Source organism: Piliocolobus tephrosceles, chromosome 6 (assembly GCF_002776525.5).
Source record: "Piliocolobus tephrosceles isolate RC106 chromosome 6, ASM277652v3, whole genome shotgun sequence".
NCBI classification, from domain to species: domain Eukaryota; kingdom Metazoa; phylum Chordata; class Mammalia; order Primates; family Cercopithecidae; genus Piliocolobus; species Piliocolobus tephrosceles.
Genome location: NC_045439.1, coordinates 115,450,620 through 115,469,165, shown reverse-complemented (window position 1 = coordinate 115,469,165; position 18,546 = coordinate 115,450,620). Strand labels below are relative to the sequence as shown.

The 18,546-nt window shown below is 42.6% G+C and overlaps 1 protein-coding gene across 2 annotated transcripts; it reads left to right on the top strand.

Annotated features, from left to right (window-relative positions):
- Positions 1-939: 939 nt before the first annotated feature.
- On the top strand, positions 940-17,956 carry COCH (cochlin). 2 transcript variants are annotated; one of them, XM_023227430.2, is made up of 12 exons: positions 940-1,068; positions 1,396-1,452; positions 1,536-1,583; positions 4,052-4,208; positions 5,297-5,430; positions 5,909-5,971; positions 7,236-7,280; positions 7,371-7,518; positions 11,339-11,442; positions 12,191-12,417; positions 12,595-13,111; positions 16,968-17,956. In XM_023227430.2, exons 2-12 carry the CDS (start codon positions 1,419-1,421, stop codon positions 17,141-17,143), a joined length of 1,653 nt encoding a protein of 550 aa, XP_023083198.1. In that variant the 5' UTR covers positions 940-1,068; positions 1,396-1,418; the 3' UTR covers positions 17,144-17,956. The 2 variants fall into 2 exon arrangements, with proteins under 2 accessions (XP_023083198.1, XP_023083200.1); XM_023227432.2 differs by having other exon boundaries at positions 960-1,095.
- The last annotated feature ends 590 nt before the right edge of the window (positions 17,957-18,546 follow it).

Genomic DNA, 18,546 nt, shown 5'->3' with positions numbered 1-18,546 from the left:
GTACAGCTCTGCAAATTTACTAAACATCATTGAATTGTATACTCAAAATGGATGGATTTTATGGCATGTAAATTGTAACTAAATAAGGCTATGTGAAAAAAGTTGATATTGTACCAGGAAGTTAGCGTCTAGGCCTGGGTCTGGTTCTTCGGCTGCCATGCAGGTTGCCTGTCACTAACACTCCTCAAGAATTCTGCTCCGTCTCCATTTCCATTTGTAAAACGTTAGCAGGATGGTGTGGGGAGAAGAACACATTATCAAATCTGAGATTCTGTGTAGTCACAAGACACCAAGTCTGGGAATTTGGAAAGGTAATCAGGCATAAATTCTTCCTGAGGTGAAAAAGAAGCAAAGGTACCGGCTGTCGGGGTCTGGGCCACCTCACACGCGTGGCTTTAGGCAGGAGCGCAAATGGAACCACCGGGGAAAGTAGGACTCCAGCAGAAACGAAGGCGCAAGGCCGAATCCCTAAGGTCCAACGAGCTAGCAGTCAGTTGACAGGGTTTCTAACGAAAACGCGGCATGCGTTTACCAAACCTAGGGTGGTTTTACTTCAGAAGTATGAACTCCGTTTCCACGAGAGCACCAAGTTGGGAAGTTCGGTTCTCAGGTCGCGTGGATTTGGCAGCTATCAGAAGCCCCGGGCCTCAGGGGGTAAGGGGTGGGAAGTTGGGGGTGGGAGGGCGTGCGTAGCTGCCGCCGCCGCCTCAGCAGCCCTGGTCCCCGCAGAGCTGGGCTGGCAAGGCCGCTGCTCCCGCCGTCGGGGCCGCCGGCCTTCCGCACTCGTTGAGACGCCGGCGCGGGAACCTTCGTGCCCCCTCTAGGGACCGGCGCCGCGTCCAGGTGGCCAAGCCCGCGCTGCTGGAGGAGGCGCCTCCGCGCCGGCCTCACCCCGGGGCCGGCAGGGGGCGAAGGCGGAGCTGAAAGGTCGCCGCCGGGCCTCTGGGGATCGGCTCCCGCGCCCTCCCGCGCCCCCCGCACAGTGCTCATGCGCGCGGCCCAGCCTTTATAGCGGCCGCGGGGGCCGTGGCTTCCGCACTCGGGCGCAGCCGGGTGGATCTCGTACAGGTGCGGAGCCCCGGGCGGCTGGCACGGGTGAGAGGGATCTCTGACGTTTCTGTCCCTGTTTCTTTGTCGCTCCTACCCTGTCTGTCTGTCTTCGCATTGGCGCCCCTGCCTCCCCGCGGTGCGGGGTTGCACACCGATCCTGGGCTTGGTTCGATTTGCCGCCGAGGCGCCTCCTCCAGACCTAGAGGGGCACTGGCCTGAAGCAGCGGGTCGTCGGTGTCTTCTCTCCTCTGCGCCGCGCCCAGGGGTCCGAGGGTTGCGGGGCTCTGAGGTGACGCGAGGGGCCTCCCGCACCCTGGCCTTGCCTGCATTCTCCCTCTCTCCCAGGTCTAAGCAGCCTCTCAGTCACCATGTCCGCAGCCTGGATCCCGGCTCTCAGCCTCGGTGGGTGCGCGCCCCTGACGACCCCGGCCCCTTGCTCCGCTGGGTGGAGGCTGGAGCCAGCCCTCGCGCTTTTCTCTTCGCAGGTGTGTGTCTGCTGCTGCTGCCGGGGCTCGCGGGCAGCGAGGGAGCCGGTGAGTCGGGGAGCTGGGGTGCGTCCAGGCGGTCGCAGGGGCTGAGCCCCGCGGGTACAAACGGGACTCAGATCCAGCCCCCTGGGCCTCGGCCAGAGAGCCCGAGATGGAAGGCGCAGAGGTTGGAGCCGCCGCGTGGCGCGCCCGCGTTAACCCCTGCAGCCGATCTGCTCTTGCTCACCTGTTTATCCCATGGTAGGGGGCCTCTGGGGTCCGGTGGGGGGACGTTCTCCTAGAGCATTAGGAAGAACGCCTCCTCCAGTCCCACCCACAGCTCCAGACCCCGGGCCCGCTGTGCGCCGGCGGCAGGAGGTCAAGGAAGGAGGACTCCTTGAGTCTCACCGAGGGGCGCATCCGTCCCGGGCTCCGCTGCGTTTGGGGTGGAGGAGAAGCCGCCCAGACCCGACTTGAGGTTGCAGTAGCCGAGAGAGAGGGAAGCGAACGTCGCTGTCCCACCTTGTTTGACTCGCTAGCTATGTTTCTAGGTGTAACCCCTATAATCAGAAGCACTTGCGGTCTCATTCTACACGTGAGAGTCTAAAAAGTTTGTACCACGTGTGGAGGTCCGGGTATGGGTGTGTGGTTTGGTGTATTTTCTACAGTGTAAAAGGCAACTCTTTTCTAAGAGCTACCGTTTGTTTTCCTTGAAAGTAGGAATGAGGGTAAGTATTCCACATGGCTGTATTTTTCCCGCTCCACTTAACAAAAGTCAGTGTTCGCAACTAAAGGCGGTCGGTCTCCGCACCGGATTCTGATGCTGCCCCCACCTCAGCAGAAAACGGGAGGAATGATTAAGGCTGTTTGATGATAGGTATGAGGCTGTTTGGGGGTAAGGATTTTAACCTCTCAGCTCTCCAGACTGTTTCAGAACTAAGAAATGGGCATTGCGCCTGCATCCTTCCTTCTCTTCCGTGGAATGTAAAGCCCAGGGTACCTGTCACCACAAAGGGCACAGAGGAGGGTGTTTGTCACATGCAAGGTACTCAGTTGGACAGTATGACCAGAAAGTATTCCTCTGCCTTGGAAAAAAAGGTTTTTGAAATTAATACATGTTTTAGAAAGGTTTGGATAATTACAATTTCCCATGTTTGAAAAATAGCATTTAATAACATTAATCTCAATTTAGTATCGACAGTAAATTCACAAATTAACGTGTTGTATTATGTTGTTACTTGATGCCAAGAGCTTGTCTCTTCCTAGCATCATTTATAGTAAAAACTTTCTTTGTTAGGTTGACAGTGTAAAACTTGAGAATATTAACAGTGCTTTCTAAAAATGCATTCACTCCTTGATAAATCTCTTTGGACAGATCTGGAGCAGAAATAATCAGGTTCAATTAAGATAAAAATACTCTATTCTGAAGGGATTCACTTTTCTGTTTTCTGTCCTTAGGGAGTTGTAGAATGTTGTTTGGGCAAATTAACCCCACGGCTTTAATTTTCTCATCTATAAAATGAACAATAGAGTTAAATAACTTTCTGTGAATCTAAACATCTTTTTGTTGGTTTCCTTAATGTGTGATTTTAAGGATCTGCATTTGTAGGCTAAGATAAATGGTCCTATGCAGGAAAGGATGGCTTTGATTTGTGCACATGTCTATGAAAATGTTCCACAAAAGCCCGATCCAGATTTACTATTTTTACCTCAAGCAACTATGTACACAGTGTCATCAAAGTTGAGATTTAAAAAAATTTTTTTTCCTTCTCGAGACAAGATCTTATTCTGTCACCCAGGATGGAGTGCAGTGATGCAATCATAGCTCACTGTAAGCTTGAACTCCTGGGCTCAAGCAATCCTCCCACCTCAGCCTCTCAGTAGCTGAGAGTACAGGCATGCATCACCATGTGTGGCCATTTAAAATAATTTTTTTTTTTTTTTTTAGAAGAGATGAGGTCTTGCTATGTTGTCCAGGTTGGTCTTGAGCTCCTGGACTCAAGCAGATCCTCTTGTCTTGGCCTGCTAAAGTGCTGGGATTATAGGCATGAGTCACAAAGCCCAGCCAAGATTTTTTGTATTTCTATAATTAATAAGTATTAAATGACCTTTATTTTCTACTTCAGATATAGTTCCAATTATGTATTTCCAATCTGATTAAGAACTGAGAAGCCAGGCACAGTGGCACACCTGTAATCCCAGCTACTAAGGAGGTAGAGATGGATCACTTGAGCTCGCGAATTTGAGCCTAGCTTGGGCAACTTGGCGAGTCCCCATTTCAAAAACAAAAACAAAATAAAAACCCAGAACTTTCACATTAGACTTTTACAGTGGCTGGGGACTATATTAAATTGGAAAACAACCTTGTGGTTTGCCAAAATCCAGAATGGTATGGAATGGTATATAAGTCAATATTCATAACTAGAAAAGTAGAAATTAGGGAAGTAAAACTTAAATCTCACACGGTAGTCTCCCCACCACTATGCCCCAAGAAGTCCTAAGAATGCTTACAATATTATCTCCTTTCTCTTCAGCTCCCATTGCTATCACATGTTTTACCAGAGGCTTGGACATCAGGAAAGAGAAAGCAGATGTCCTCTGCCCAGGGGGCTGCCCTCTCGATGAAGTCTCTGTGTATGGGAACATAGTATATGCTTCTGTATCGAGCATATGTGGGGCTGCTGTCCACAGGTAAGCCCAAACCAGGGTGGGAGAGAAATGCAAACATGATTATTTCCTTTCCTGCTTTAGCCATCTGGATCCCTTTCTTCCCTGCATTCTTTCTTTTGGTGCCATTGTGGCCACAGAAAATGGATACATTTTCAAGGTTCTCCTGGATATACTTGAAACACGAAATACACATGGAAAGCTTTCTCACAAAAGGCAAATTGCATTACTTCTTGATGGCTAGATTGCTGTGATTCCAAAACATTCCTAATCATGTGATATGTTACTGAGTTATTACTATGTGCCAGCTATCGTTTTAACTTCCACCACAACTTGACAAGGTAGGTAGAATTTTACTCTAGTTACAGATGAAGAAACTGAACTCAGAGAGTTGGCAAGTATCTTGCCCCAGGTGACTATTGTTAGCAAGTGCCAAGCTATCCTGTAGTAGAATAGCCAGTATAATACTCCTAAAAACATTCAGTCCAAGGGCATGTAGTTAAAGAGAGTATCTTAGGAAAATTGTTTGGTGCTCTGAATTTCTAAGTTGTACGTAACGGGATATTACAAATGTGTTCTTATCAACACTTAGGAAGTTCGACAGCACAAAACAATTTTTTCCAGGCAAATTTTGTTCTTGTGTAAGCAAGTTTTTAAAAGGCTAGCAGCAGCTGGGAGTGGTGGCTCATGCCTGTAATCCCACCGCTGTGGGAGGCTGAGGCAGGCAGATCACTTGAGGTCAGGAATTCAAGACCTGGATAACATAGTGAAACCCTGTCTCTACTAAAAATACAAAAATTAGCCAGGCGTGGTGATGCACACCTGTAAATCCCAGCTACTTGGGAGGCTGAGGCAGGAGAATTGCAGCCCGGGAGGTGGAGGTTGCAGTGAACCGAGATCACGCCACTGTACTCCAGCCTGGGCTACAGAGCGAGACTCCATCAAACAAATAAATAAATTAATAAACAAAATAAGCAGAATCTTTAGATGACTTCCCTGATGAGCTATTTTCTTGATTAATCAAAGCAATAGATACAACATGGCACTATAAGTCAGTGGGATGCCCTGAAAAAAGTGTGGATAGCGTCTCAGCTGCTATTCTTGTGTTGCAGGGGAGTAATCAGCAACTCAGGGGGACCTGTACGAGTCTACAGCCTACCTGGCCGAGAAAACTATTCCTCAGTAGATGCCCATGGCATCCAGTCTCAAATGCTTTCTAGATGGTCTGCTTCTTTCACAGTAACTAGTAGGTATAATTACTGTTCTCATTCTGTAATATTCTCCCACCCCCCAAAAGTTTTCTGCTTTTTTTAGCTCAGCCTCTTTAACCTTGATGGAAAAACCTGTGATCAAGACTGAAGCTGACCTATAGAGGTAAACTGTAGGTTAGACTGAGGGGTCAAGTACCCACTGAAGCCAAATATGGGTGAATAGAAGACAATCTTACTGGCAGATGATGGCAATAGAAACTTGAATTATCTGCTGTCAGAATGCCCGGACACTTACCAAGGAACTGAAAAACTACTGAATTCATTTTTGATGATCCTTTGAAGATATAATGGATAAGCATTTTGGTTCTCTGAAACTAGCATGCAATAGGATGTTTGTAACTACAATCACCATTACCCTATTACATTTGTCATCGTAGAGAGCCCTAAATTAGATTCATAATACTTTGGTAAAGAAGGAAAAGGAAAAAAATAAACTTATTTTTATTTTAACAGAAGGCAAAAGTAGTACACAGGAGGCCACAGGACAAGCCGTGTCCACAGCACATCCACCAACAGGTATGAACTATGAAACCTATCTCCTAGTTGCCAGCACAGCATTTGGAAGTTATGAATAAATGTGTTGTTGGTAGAAGCTTTGCTTAAAGAAATTTGGTATTAAAGAGAAACAAAGCAAATGTCTTAAGTTTACTGGTATATTACATATAGAAACATTCAATTTTATGTGTATATTTTAAAGACAGGGGCTCCCTCTATTGCTCAGGCTGCAGTGCAGTAGTGCGTTCATATAGCTCACTGTAGCCTTAAACTAGACTCAAGCAACCTTCTCACCTTGGCCTCCTGAGTAGGTGGTACTACAGGCACATGCCACTACACCCAGCTAATTTTTTTACTTTTTTGTAGAGACAGAGGACTAGCTATGATGCCCAGGCTGGTTTGAACTCCTGACCTCATGCAATCCACCCACTTCAGCCTCCCAAAGTTCAGGGATTACAGGCATGAGCCACTGCACCCAGCCTAATAATTCTCTTAAAGTCCTATTTACTCCCAGATTTGATAAACCACGCCTAAGAACTGGTCAAGTACCATGAACTTCCAGTTCCGTTTGCTTCATTAAATTCCTTTAATTACTGCACTATCATGTGAATGAGGAATGTGTGTCTATTATAAGAAATAGGGCCGGGCGCGGTGGCTCACGCCTGTAATCCCAGCACTTTGGGAGGCCGAGGCGGGCGGATCACGAGGTCAGGAAATCGAGACCATCCTGGCTAACACGGTGAAACCCCATCTATGCTAAAAATACAAAAAATTAGCTGGGCGAGGTGGCGGGTGCCTGTAGTCCCAGCTACTCGGGAGGCTGAGACAGGAGAATGGCGTGAACCCGGGAGGCGGAGCTTGCAGTGAGCCGAGATCGCGCCATTGCGCTCCAGCCTGGGCGATGAGCAAGACTCTATCTCAAAAAAAAAAAAAAAAGAAAAGAAAAGAAAGAAATAGCCAGGGAACCCTTTTTGTATGACTATGGCAGTTTTAAAGTCAAAGATATTAAGAACATTAGGATCTAATGTTGAGTTCCTGCGTCACCTGTGGGTTTGAGGTATCAAAGTCCTGGATTAGAGGCATATCAAATATGTAGGCCTACATACTGATTTGTTTATTTATTGAGTCATTGCTTTCCCTAGTCCAGAAAATCCTGAGGAAATTAATTTTTTTTAAAAAGTCCTTTTGTGAATGGCACTCTGTTGTTATGAGCTTCTCCCCATGTGGGTTTCTTGCTATGTAACTGTCTTCCTTTTGTTAATGCCAAGTGCATCTTTTATTTCAGGTAAACGACTAAAGAAAACACCTGAGAAGAAAACTGGCAATAAAGGTAAGAATCAAGATCTCCATTTGGGAAGGCAGCATTTTCCCTCCCTCCTCCTGAGACTGCTAACAAGGGGACCGGTTTGGTTGTTCGCAGATTGTAAAGCGGACATTGCATTTCTGATTGATGGAAGCTTTAATATTGGGCAGCGCCGATTTAATTTACAGAAGAATTTTGTTGGAAAAGTGGCTCTAATGTTGGGAATTGGAACAGAAGGACCACACGTGGGCCTTGTTCAAGCCAGGTACCAACCTTGTTAAAATGGGAGATTTTTAAAAAATTATGTATTTATTTTGTAATTGACACATAATAATTATATATACTTATGGGGTACATAGTAATGGTTTCATACATACAATGTATAGTGATCAAATGAGAGCAATTAGTATATCCATCACCTCAAACATTGATCACTTCTTTGTGTTGGATACATTCAAAATCAAATGAGGCTGGGTGCAGTGGTTCATGCCTGTAATCTCAGCACATTGGAGGCCAAGGTGGGTGTGTGGATCACCTGAGGTCAGGAGTTTGAAACCAGCCTGGCCAACATGTGAAACCCAGTCTCTACTAAAAATACAAAAATTACCCAGACGTGGTGGCATGCGCCTGTAATCCTAGCTACTTGGGAGGCTGAGGCAGGAGAACCACTTGAACTTGGGAGGCAGAGGTTGCAGTGAGCTAAGATTGCACCACTGCACTCCAACCTGGGCAACAGAGAGACTATGTCTCAAAAATAAATAAATAAAATGAGCGGAGATTTCAATGATGTCTTGAATGATGACAAATGATCATTCCTTTTAGTGGGTACATGTCAGTTCAGTATAAACATTTTGAGTTATGGACACACTGGATTCCTAAGCTGTAAGTTCAGGATCTAAGACTGCCTGGGCAGACTGAGTAGTTCTGAATGCCTTCTTTTTGGAATAAAAGAATTTAGAAAACTGTGTGCTATCTATATAAGAACAAGAAGGTAGATTGGAGAGTCGTGTTGCTTACAGAAGTCACCTCTGCTTATCTACTCTGCTCAATTCCTAATTTCTCTTTTCTGAAGGAAGAAGCAGTGATATGTCTATTCCACCTCCCTATTCTGTTATGCTTTTTAGCTCTTTCCATATTGTCTTGGTTGGTGATCTGAAGCATGACCTTTCTATTTCATTCATTTAAAAATATTTATTAATTGCTGGCCAGGCACAGTGGCTCACGCCTGTAATCCCAGCACTTTGGGAAGCCGAGGCAGGCAGATCATGAAGTCAGGAGATCGAGACCATCCTGGCTAACATGGTGAAACCCCTTCTCTACTAAAAATACAAAAAAAATTAGCCAGGAGTGCTGGCGAGCGCCTGTAGTCCCAGCTACTCGGGAGGCTGAGGCAAGAGAATGGCATGAACCCGGGAAGTGGGGCTTGCAGTGAGCCAAGATCGCGCCACTGCACTCCAGCCTGGGTGACAGAGCAAGACTCTGTTTCAAACAAACAAACAAACAAAAAATATATATTTAGCTTTTAGAAATAGAATATGCTCATTGTAGAAAGCTTGAAAATACATACAGCACACAAAAAAAGAAATTCCCTAAATCATATGCCCTAGAGATAATTACTATAAAATGTTTTATTTCCCTTCAGTACTTTTTTTTTTTTGAGATGGAGTTTTGCTCTGTCAACAAGGCTGGAATGCATTGGTGCGATCTCTGCTCACTACAACCTCCACCTCCCAGGTTCAAGCGATTCTCCTGCCTCAGCCTCCTGAGTAGCTGGGATTACAGGTGTGCACTACCATGCCTGGCTAATTTTTGTATTTTTAGTAGAGACAAGGTTTCACCATGTTGGCCAGGCTGGTCTCGAACTCCTAACCTTAGGTGATCCACCTGCCTCGGCCTCCCAAAGTACTAGGATTACAGGTGTGAACCACCACGCCTGGCCCCTTCAGTATTTTAAGGAAATATTTGACTGTATTATTTTTTAAAAGCTCAGACTATAAAAAATGCCTCACATCCTGTTTTTTTCATCCTTTAGTATTTTGAGCATTTTCTCATATCACAAATATTCATCAAAAATATTTCATAATATTCCTCTGCATAATTATTTAGCCATTCTTTTATTGTTTTTTCACTACATTACACACTACACTGTGATGAACATCCTTATATCATCTTTGTGCCCATCTCTGATTATTTTATCACATTAGATTTCTAGAAGTGAGGTTCTGACTTAAAGCCTCTGATATAAATAGTGAAATTGAGCCATGCACAGTGGCTCATGCTTGTAGTGCCAGCTGCTCAGGAGGCTAAGGTGTGAGGATCTCAAGCCCAGGAGTTCAAGGCTGCAGAGAGCTATGATGGCACCACTACACTCCAGCCTGGACAACAGAGCAAGACCCCATCTGTAAATAAACAAATAAATAGCAAAATTGCTTCCTAGAAAGGTGAACTAGTTTAAACTACTATCAGCAGTGTATAAGGGTGTATAAACAATGCTATTACAAATATTAATTTGCATTTCATCTATGTTATTTTTTACAAGTGGCTCTGCTCTTAGTTTAGATAGAATTTTTTTGGTGTGAGAAGAAAATTTAACTCTTTTTATATAATTTAACCATTTGTCTCTCACCCTTAAAAAAATGGGTTCCTTGTTTCATTGACTTGTGGTATCATATTTATACCTGAGTTTGAGCAAGTCTATTTCTTTGATTCATATGCTAATCCTTACATATTTTTTCTACATTTCTTTAATTATCATAGTTTTCTTGCACATTTTAACATCCCATGAGGCAAATTCCCCTGCAATACTTTTTGTCTGATACTTTTTTCTGACTATTTTGACCCAATTCTTTTTGAAGATGAATGCTTCATTACCTTGTAGACTCATACAAAGACTAGCTTCTTGTAACTTCCTGGTTTGTAGTTTTTCTGTTTCAGAAAGGCTATTAGAATAGATAAACCCTGCCAAGTTTATATGTAAGTCAAAGGACAGAACATATCATTAAGGATACAAAAATGAGACTAATTTCCTAAGTCATAATCTGGATAGTTGAAAAGTGACCACAAGTGAAAAGGTTTTCAACCCATGAAATCTGATTTTATGATCCAATATTCCATCAGGTATGTGTGCAGAAATGCAGTCAGTGTTATACTTCTCCCTGAAAAAATCTTGAATAAAATAGCTACTGATAACGCTAAGATCTTAAAATTTTGCACTATGAAACACTGACTCATCTGGAATCTAAACACAACAGATTGTGCTTTGGTTGTTTATACTCAATACAGTCTCTGATGAACACAGAGTAGTTATATAAAAGTGAGCTGAAATTCCTTTAATATTAAATATAGGAAATGAGATGGCTAAACTCTTACAATACACATAATTTTAAGGTCCACAAATGTCACTGTCATCATAAGAAAAACTCAATATTATAACTTTATAATTCATTTCACCTTTTTCCCTTTAAAAAAATGCTGACCAGCACATCAATGAAATTGTTTCTCCTAAACAGAGAGACCTGGGTTAATAGATCCACACTACTTAGAGCCTCTGGGTCCCACGATGCAACAGACCCTAGTTTCACACCCAGCCACTTCCTAATTTAGTTTAGCTACCTGGTGCCCAATTCTGCGGACTTCTGTTAAACCCAAGGCTCTGAGCCAAACCTGATTTCAAGTTCTTCATATAGTTTAGGCGTGGACTTTGGAGCCAGACAACCTGAACTTAAAATGCAGCTGTGTTTCATCAGGCAAACTCCCTAAATGCTCTGAGCCTCAGTTTCTTCATTTACATAATTGGGATAATTCCAACCTTGTAGAGCTATGATGAAATGAGGTTATACATGTGTTATGCTTTTGACTTATTACCCAGAATATAATAAATCCTCAATATGGCAATTCTTTGTTACACCTCTGAAATATCCCCAATAATTCAAGTAAGGATGCAATGCCTTAGTTGACTATGTACTGTGGAATTAAGAAAGAAACTTGTGTGTTGTCTGGTTTTAAAACTGTTTTTTAAGGCATGTAATGTTGCTTATTTTACCTTTTTAATTCTCCCTGAATAACATTTTCTTTCTTCCACTTAGTGAACATCCCAAAATAGAATTTTACTTGAAAAACTTTACATCAGCCAAAGATGTTTTGTTTGCCATAAAGGAAGTAGGTTTCAGAGGGGGTAATTCCAATACAGGTAAGTAGACTTCAATACCTGGGAAGTAATATAGGAGAGGGTTATCAGTGATCAGACATGTAAAACAGTATTATGCTATTTTATATGAGCAGATGTGAAATCCTCCTGGAATTGAAATCTTGGCTAGGTCTGCATTTGATCATCTGAGATAAATTTTCAGTGTATAAGGGAAGTATACCAAAGTGTGTTGATATTTCTTATTTTTAAAAATATAAAGCATGGTGATTTAGAATTCTCATATGTTGGATTGACTAGATATATAACATTGGAGAAGTATCTCTTTTAATGCTAAAAAGAAGTGAAGATCAACAGACTTATCTAATGAACGCAGATGTGGCAGAAAGAATGAGAGTAGCACTACTGTTGACTCTGAAGAGAGACTTCTTAGAGGCACTAATCAGTCACCAAAGGGCTACATAGAGAGCACGTGCACAGAAATGGGAATCAGTTATGTGTTTCTAACTGGCAATTGATGCAGGATAAGCAAATGTGAGGCTTCTAGGAGGTAGAGGGGGAACTAATATGGTTTGTGAAGAGAAAAAAATAGGCCTGGTAGATAATTAAACTTTCCCAGCTGATGCATCTGTTATAGAACTGGGTTCTATATAATTCTTTTGTGTGTGTGCCCCACCCCACTGCCAGTTCTATGTATAATTCTTAAACTTTGCAGCATCAAATGCTACAGGGAAACAGAAATGTGGTTTGAGCAGTGGTAAATGCTACTTGTTTGCTTCTTTTTCAAATTTAGGAAAAGCGTTGAAGCATACTGCTCAGAAATTCTTCACAGTAGATGCTGGAGTAAGAAAAGGGATCCCCAAAGTGGTGGTGGTATTTATTGATGGTTGGCCTTCTGATGACATCGAGGAAGCAGGCATTGTGGCCAGAGAGTTCGGTGTCAATGTATTTATAGTTTCTGTGGCCAAGCCTATTCCTGAAGAACTGGGGATGGTTCAGGATGTTACATTTGTTGACAAGGTAAAGTGGTGAGGGTCATCTTCTGTTACAGTGATAGGTATTCCATTTTGGACCTCTAAGTGCAGTGCTGACTGCCTGTTATCTAGATTAACTTGTAACATTCAGGATTTTCCACAGGTTTTAAGAAGAAACAACTTTTGATCCTTTTGGATATCTTTTATGTGTCTCCCCCATTAGGCTGTCTGTCGGAATAATGGCTTCTTCTCTTACCACATGCCCAACTGGTTTGGCACCACAAAATACGTAAAGCCTCTGGTACAGAAGCTGTGCACTCATGAACAAATGATGTGCAGCAAGACCTGTTATAACTCAGTGAACATTGCCTTTCTAATTGATGGCTCCAGCAGTGTTGGAGATAGCAATTTCCGCCTCATGCTTGAATTTGTTTCCAACATAGCCAAGACTTTTGAAATCTCAGACATTGGTGCCAAGATAGCTGCTGTACAGTTTACTTATGATCAGCGCACGGAGTTCAGTTTCACTGACTATAGCACCAAAGAGGATGTCCTAGCTGTTATCAGAAACATCCGCTACATGAGTGGTGGAACAGCTACTGGTGATGCCATTTCCTTTACTGTTAGAAATGTGTTTGGCCCTATAAGGGAGAGCCCCAACAAGAACTTCCTAGTAATTGTCACAGATGGGCAGTCCTATGATGATGTCCAAGGTCCTGCAGCTGCTGCACATGATGCAGGTAAGGTCCTTGTTCTTTATAGGAGAAGGGAACAGAAAAAAAATGGTTCGTGAATTTTAGGAGTAAATAAAAATTTAAGCATTTCATTGAACAAACACCTGCAGCTTTACCCAATATTAACTGTCAAAGCAGCCCTACTAATCTCGTTCTACAGATAAGGAAACAAACTTCCGGGAAATGACACATCTAGTAAGTGGCAAGGCCAAGATCCAAACCCAGGCATTCTGGCTCCAGAGTCCACACTCCTAACCACTGTATTGTTGGGAGAATTGTCATGAGAACCATGTCACGTTAAGGAAATGTTACAGGTGCTCACATTTAGCTTAAACTTGGACTATATCTCCAAATAGCCAGCTTATAACCTACCATGAATCTGCCATTCAGTAATTTATCCTAACTTTCTTGTGTATGAAACAGGTTGTTGCTCTGTCACTAGGCTGGAGTGCAGTGGCATGATCAGAGCTCACTACAACCTCCAACTATTGGGCTCAAGCAATAATCCTGTGTCAGCCTTCCACGTAGCTAGGATGACAGGCATATGCCGGTGCGCCTGGCTAATTTTAAAGTTTTTTTGTAAAGACGGGGGTCTCACTTTGTTCCCCAGGCTGGTCTCAAACTCCTGGGCTCAAGCATTCCTCACACCTCAGCCTCCCAAAGTGCTGCGATTACAGGCATAAGCCACCGCACCCAACCCTAACTTTTATTTTAGTCAAGTTTTGTCTGGTATGAGTTTCCTGAGATAAGGTCTCCTATAGTCTTTACCTATCCCCATTGGCCACGTGCAGTGGCTCACACCTATAATTCCAGCACTTTGGGAGGCTGGGGTGGGCAGATCACCTGAGGTCAGGAGTTCAAGACCAGCTGGGCCAACATGGTAAAAACCAGTCTCTACTAAAAATACAAAAATTAGCCGGGTGTGGTAACATACACCTGTAATCCCAGCTACTCAGGAGGCTGAGGCATGAGAGTCACTTGAACCCAGAAGGCTGAGGTTGCAGTGAGCTGAGATCGTGCCATGGCATTCCAGCCTGGGTGACAGAGTGAGACTCTGTCTCAAAAAGAAAAAAAAACCTTCCTTTTTTCTTCCCCTTAAGATAATAAAAACACACACTGGTGTTATAAAAGGGTATAAGAAGGGTTTCTTTTTCTTTCTTCCTTACCCCAGCCCTTAATATTACTTTTGGCACAGGCCTCGTTCCTGAGGACATTAACATAATGTGTTGGAGATCAAATAGACCAACAAAAAGCTAAGATTCCCTTTCTGAGGATATAACTGAGTGACAGGAGGAAAGAATCAATGGACTTGCTGTTTTTATACTCTTCTGTACCTCCTTTTCCCTACTTAATTCCTAATGACATAACCTTTTCTCTTTCTACACATTAGTACCTCTGCCAATGTACTTACCTATTTTTACAGATACTGATGAAAGATTATTCTTAAGACAGAAAAGATATGCAACTTAAGTTCCACATCTAGCTTATAAAAAGTTTTTTTTTTTTTTGAGACGGAGTCTCGCTTTGTCGCCCAGGCTGGAGTGCAGTGGCGTGATCTCGGCTCACTGCAATCTCCGCCTCCCAGGTTCACGCCATTCTCCTGCCTCAGCCTCCGAGTAGCTGGGACTACAGGTGCCCGCCACCACGCCCGGCTAATTTTTTGTATTTTTAGTAGAGATGGGGTTTCACCGTGTTAGCCAGGATGGTCTCGATCTCCTGACCTCATGATCTGCCCGCCTCGGCCTCCCAAAGTGCTGGGATTACAGGCGTGAGCCACCGCACCTGGCATAAAAAGTATTTTTTATACATCAGCAACTAATCTGTGAAGTAAAGACCTGTTTACTATCATATTCCTTAATACTTAGCTTACTGAACTTATAGATAACAGGATTGTATTCAGGCTATAAAGTGATTAGGTTGATTAAACTTCAGACGGCTGGACTACACCAAAATTGATTCATGAAAATTATCCCTTAGTGATATTGAAAGTTGCAAAGGCCAGAAAATAGGGTACGATTTTAGGGTTAGATCACAACTGTTTTTATTTTCAGGGTCTTGCTCTGTCGCCCAGCCTGGAGTACAGTGGTGTGATTGTTTTATTTTTTTTAACTGTAATTATATGCTGGGCTTGAGCTAAACAATCTGAACTAGAATGTAGAACTGAAAAGAAGTGAGGAAAACTGAGGGGGAGGAAAAAAATATTTTGACTTTTTTTTTTTTTTTTTTTTTTTGCCAGGGAGTAGGAGTCAGGAAAAGGAGACTGGAACAATTGGAAATTGTTCCAAGTAGTTTTTACATCATGTAAACCTGCTGTGTATCTTAGGTGTTTACCACTCTGAGCACTGTAGGGGGATGAAGCTTTAGATCCGTAGAGGAAAACTATTACAGAAACCCCAAAAGCTATAAAAAATTGCACCCAGCATTAGATAGATGGTACTCTACACTAAGAATCTCCTAAATGAGGCCTGGTGTGGTGGCTCATGCCTGTAATCCCAGCACTTTGGGAGGCCAAGGCAGATGGGTCGCTTGAGCCCTGGAGTTTGAGATAAGACCAGCCTGAACAACATGGTGGAACCCCATCTCTACAAAAAAACTAAAAAATTAGCTGGGCTTGGTGGCATGCACCTGTAGTCCCAGCTACTCGAGGATGGAGTTGCTGAGGAGGATCATTTGAGCCCAGGAAGTTGAGGCTGCAGTGAGCCTTGATTGTACCACTGCACTCCAGCATGGGCGAAAGAGCCAGACTCTGTCTCCAAAAAAAAAAAGATTGAATGAAAACTTCTACAATTGGGATTGGGGTGAATCCAACCAATGTATTATCACTCTAACTGAATGTACAGTTGTACTAAAAGCCTTCTAGTAACTCAAGTGAATGGAAATAGAATACCTCAATGTAACTGGAAGAAATTACTCCAGTTTCATACCGACCCCTCTTGGACAGTACTTACTAGTTTTGCTTTGGGATTATAGGCTGACATTTTCTGATTATTAGTTTACCAGTATTAAAGATTGAAATGGAAGAGGGTTTGTCATTATCAGAGGACTAGTCACCATTCCTCAAACAACCTTTGAACACTTTTACCTTTTACTTATCCCATCTCTGGTGCCTTTCTTTCTTGCTTTAATGGACTGTGACTCTGCCTCCAGTATACTGTTTGATGCAGGCCAACTTTGTATGGAAAATTTTCAGCATCTGCATTTACTGTAGGATTTTTTTTTTTTTTTTTTGATACGGAGTCTTGCTCTGTCGCCCGGACTGGAGTGCAGTGGCCGGATCTCAGCTCACTGCAACCTCTGCCTCCCGGGTTTATGCCATTCTCCTGCCTCAGCCTCCTAAGTGACTGGGACTACAGGTGCCCACCACCACGCCCTACTGATTTTTTGTATTTTTTAGTAGAGACAGGGTTTCACCGTGTTAGCCAGGATGGTCTCGATCTCCTGACCTCGTGATCCGCCCGTCTCGCCCTCCCAAAGTGCTGGGATTACAGGCTTGAGCCACCGTGCCTGGCCTACTGTAGGATTTTTGAAAAGATACTGTGGATCAGGTTAAAAGTTTTCTTCTATTCCTAGTTTATTACATGTGTTCTGTCATTAATGGATGTTGAACTTTATCAAATATTTCTTATCAGTGATCATGACTTACCTGTTCATGTGGTGAGTTACAGATGTAGCAGTTTCTGGTTTGGACCACTCTTGTCACAATGACTGTGAAAACTTAATTTGTTCGGGGGATTTAATTGTCCAGAAATTAGTAAGCAGTTTTCGCTGCAACTATGTAACAGTGTATGGAAAACATATAGACATAATTCCATATATTAGGTAGACCTGATTTTTAATTCACTTTAAAATGTTTCCATTGTAGGAATCACTATCTTCTCTGTTGGTGTGGCTTGGGCACCTCTGGATGACCTGAAAGATATGGCTTCTAAACCGAAGGAGTCTCATGCTTTCTTCACAAGAGAGTTCACAGGATTAGAACCGATTGTTTCTGATGTCATCAGAGGCATTTGTAGAGATTTCTTAGAATCCCAGCAATAATGGTAACATTTTGACAACTGAAAGAAAAAGTACAAGGGGATCCAGTGTATAAATTGTATTCTCATAATACTGAAATGCTTTAGCATACTAGAATCAGATACAAAACTATTATATTAAATATGTCAACAGCCATTTAGGCAAATAAGCACTCCTTTAAAGCCACTGCCTTCTGGTTACAATTTACAGTGTACTTTGTTAAAAACACTGCTGAGGCTTCATAATCATGGCCCTTAGAAACTCAGGAAAGAGGAGATAATGTGGATTAAAACCTTAAGAGTTCTAACCATGCCTACTAAATGTACAGATATGCAAATTCCATAGCTCAATAAAAGAATCTGATACTTAGACCAAAAGCAACATTCCTTCTCTAACCATTCCGTATTGATTATATAAGCAAAATGAAAAGAGAAACTTAAATGGAACACAGCTCTTTAACATGGTTCTATACATATTTTGACCCAAGTAGATATTTTCTTAAAACCAATCAACAATAGCTAGCTATTACTGCAGACTATAAAATCTGGGTATAGAAAGGAGTCCTGTATCAAACTGCTTTTGTAGTGTGTTTTTATAACAACTTACGACTAAAAATATCACACTAAGAGAGAATTGCCAGGTATTTTTCTATTTCTCTCCTTAATTTTATATGTATATAGATATATCTGGCTTATATTCTGAGTCACCCAAGTACTTAAAAGTTGGTAAAGTATTTACTGACTGCTTATAAACATTTAAAGACATTTCAAATAACTGCGGAAAAAAATAATGTAATTGGAATATTTAAGCAATAAAACTGCTAGTCAGTGATTGTAAGCTGGCTTACTTTTATTACTGCAAGTGTCTCCCCTGAGGATATGGTAAAAATCCATGTGGAAAGACCAATCTGAATTGTGTTTTAAATCATGTATTAACACCAAGAATATTTTTTTCTTTGATTCAATTATTTATTGAGGCCAAGCACAGTGGCTCATGCCTGTAATCCCAACACTTTGGGAGGCTGAAGTGGGAGGACTGCTTGAGGCCAGGAATTCAAGCCCAGCCTGGGCAACAGTGAGAACCTTGACTCTACAAAAAAGAAAAAAAAAATTAGCTGCGTGGGATGGTGCATGCCTGTAGTCCAAGCTACTCGGGAGGCTGAGGTGGGAGGACTGCTTGAGCTGAGGTCAAGGCTACAGTGAGCCATGATCACACCACTGCACTCCAGCTTGGGTGACAGAGCAAAACCCTATCTCCAAAATAAAAAAACAAAAAGACACAAGTTTATTGAATACCTACTGTTCTAGACGTTATACACAGCGACTACCTGGTTAAACAGTCTAAGACATTTTTGAGTACTTGCTTCACCAGAAATGTTTTGTGATTGACATCATTTTTACTTTAAAATGCTTGTGAAGTTGGTCCCT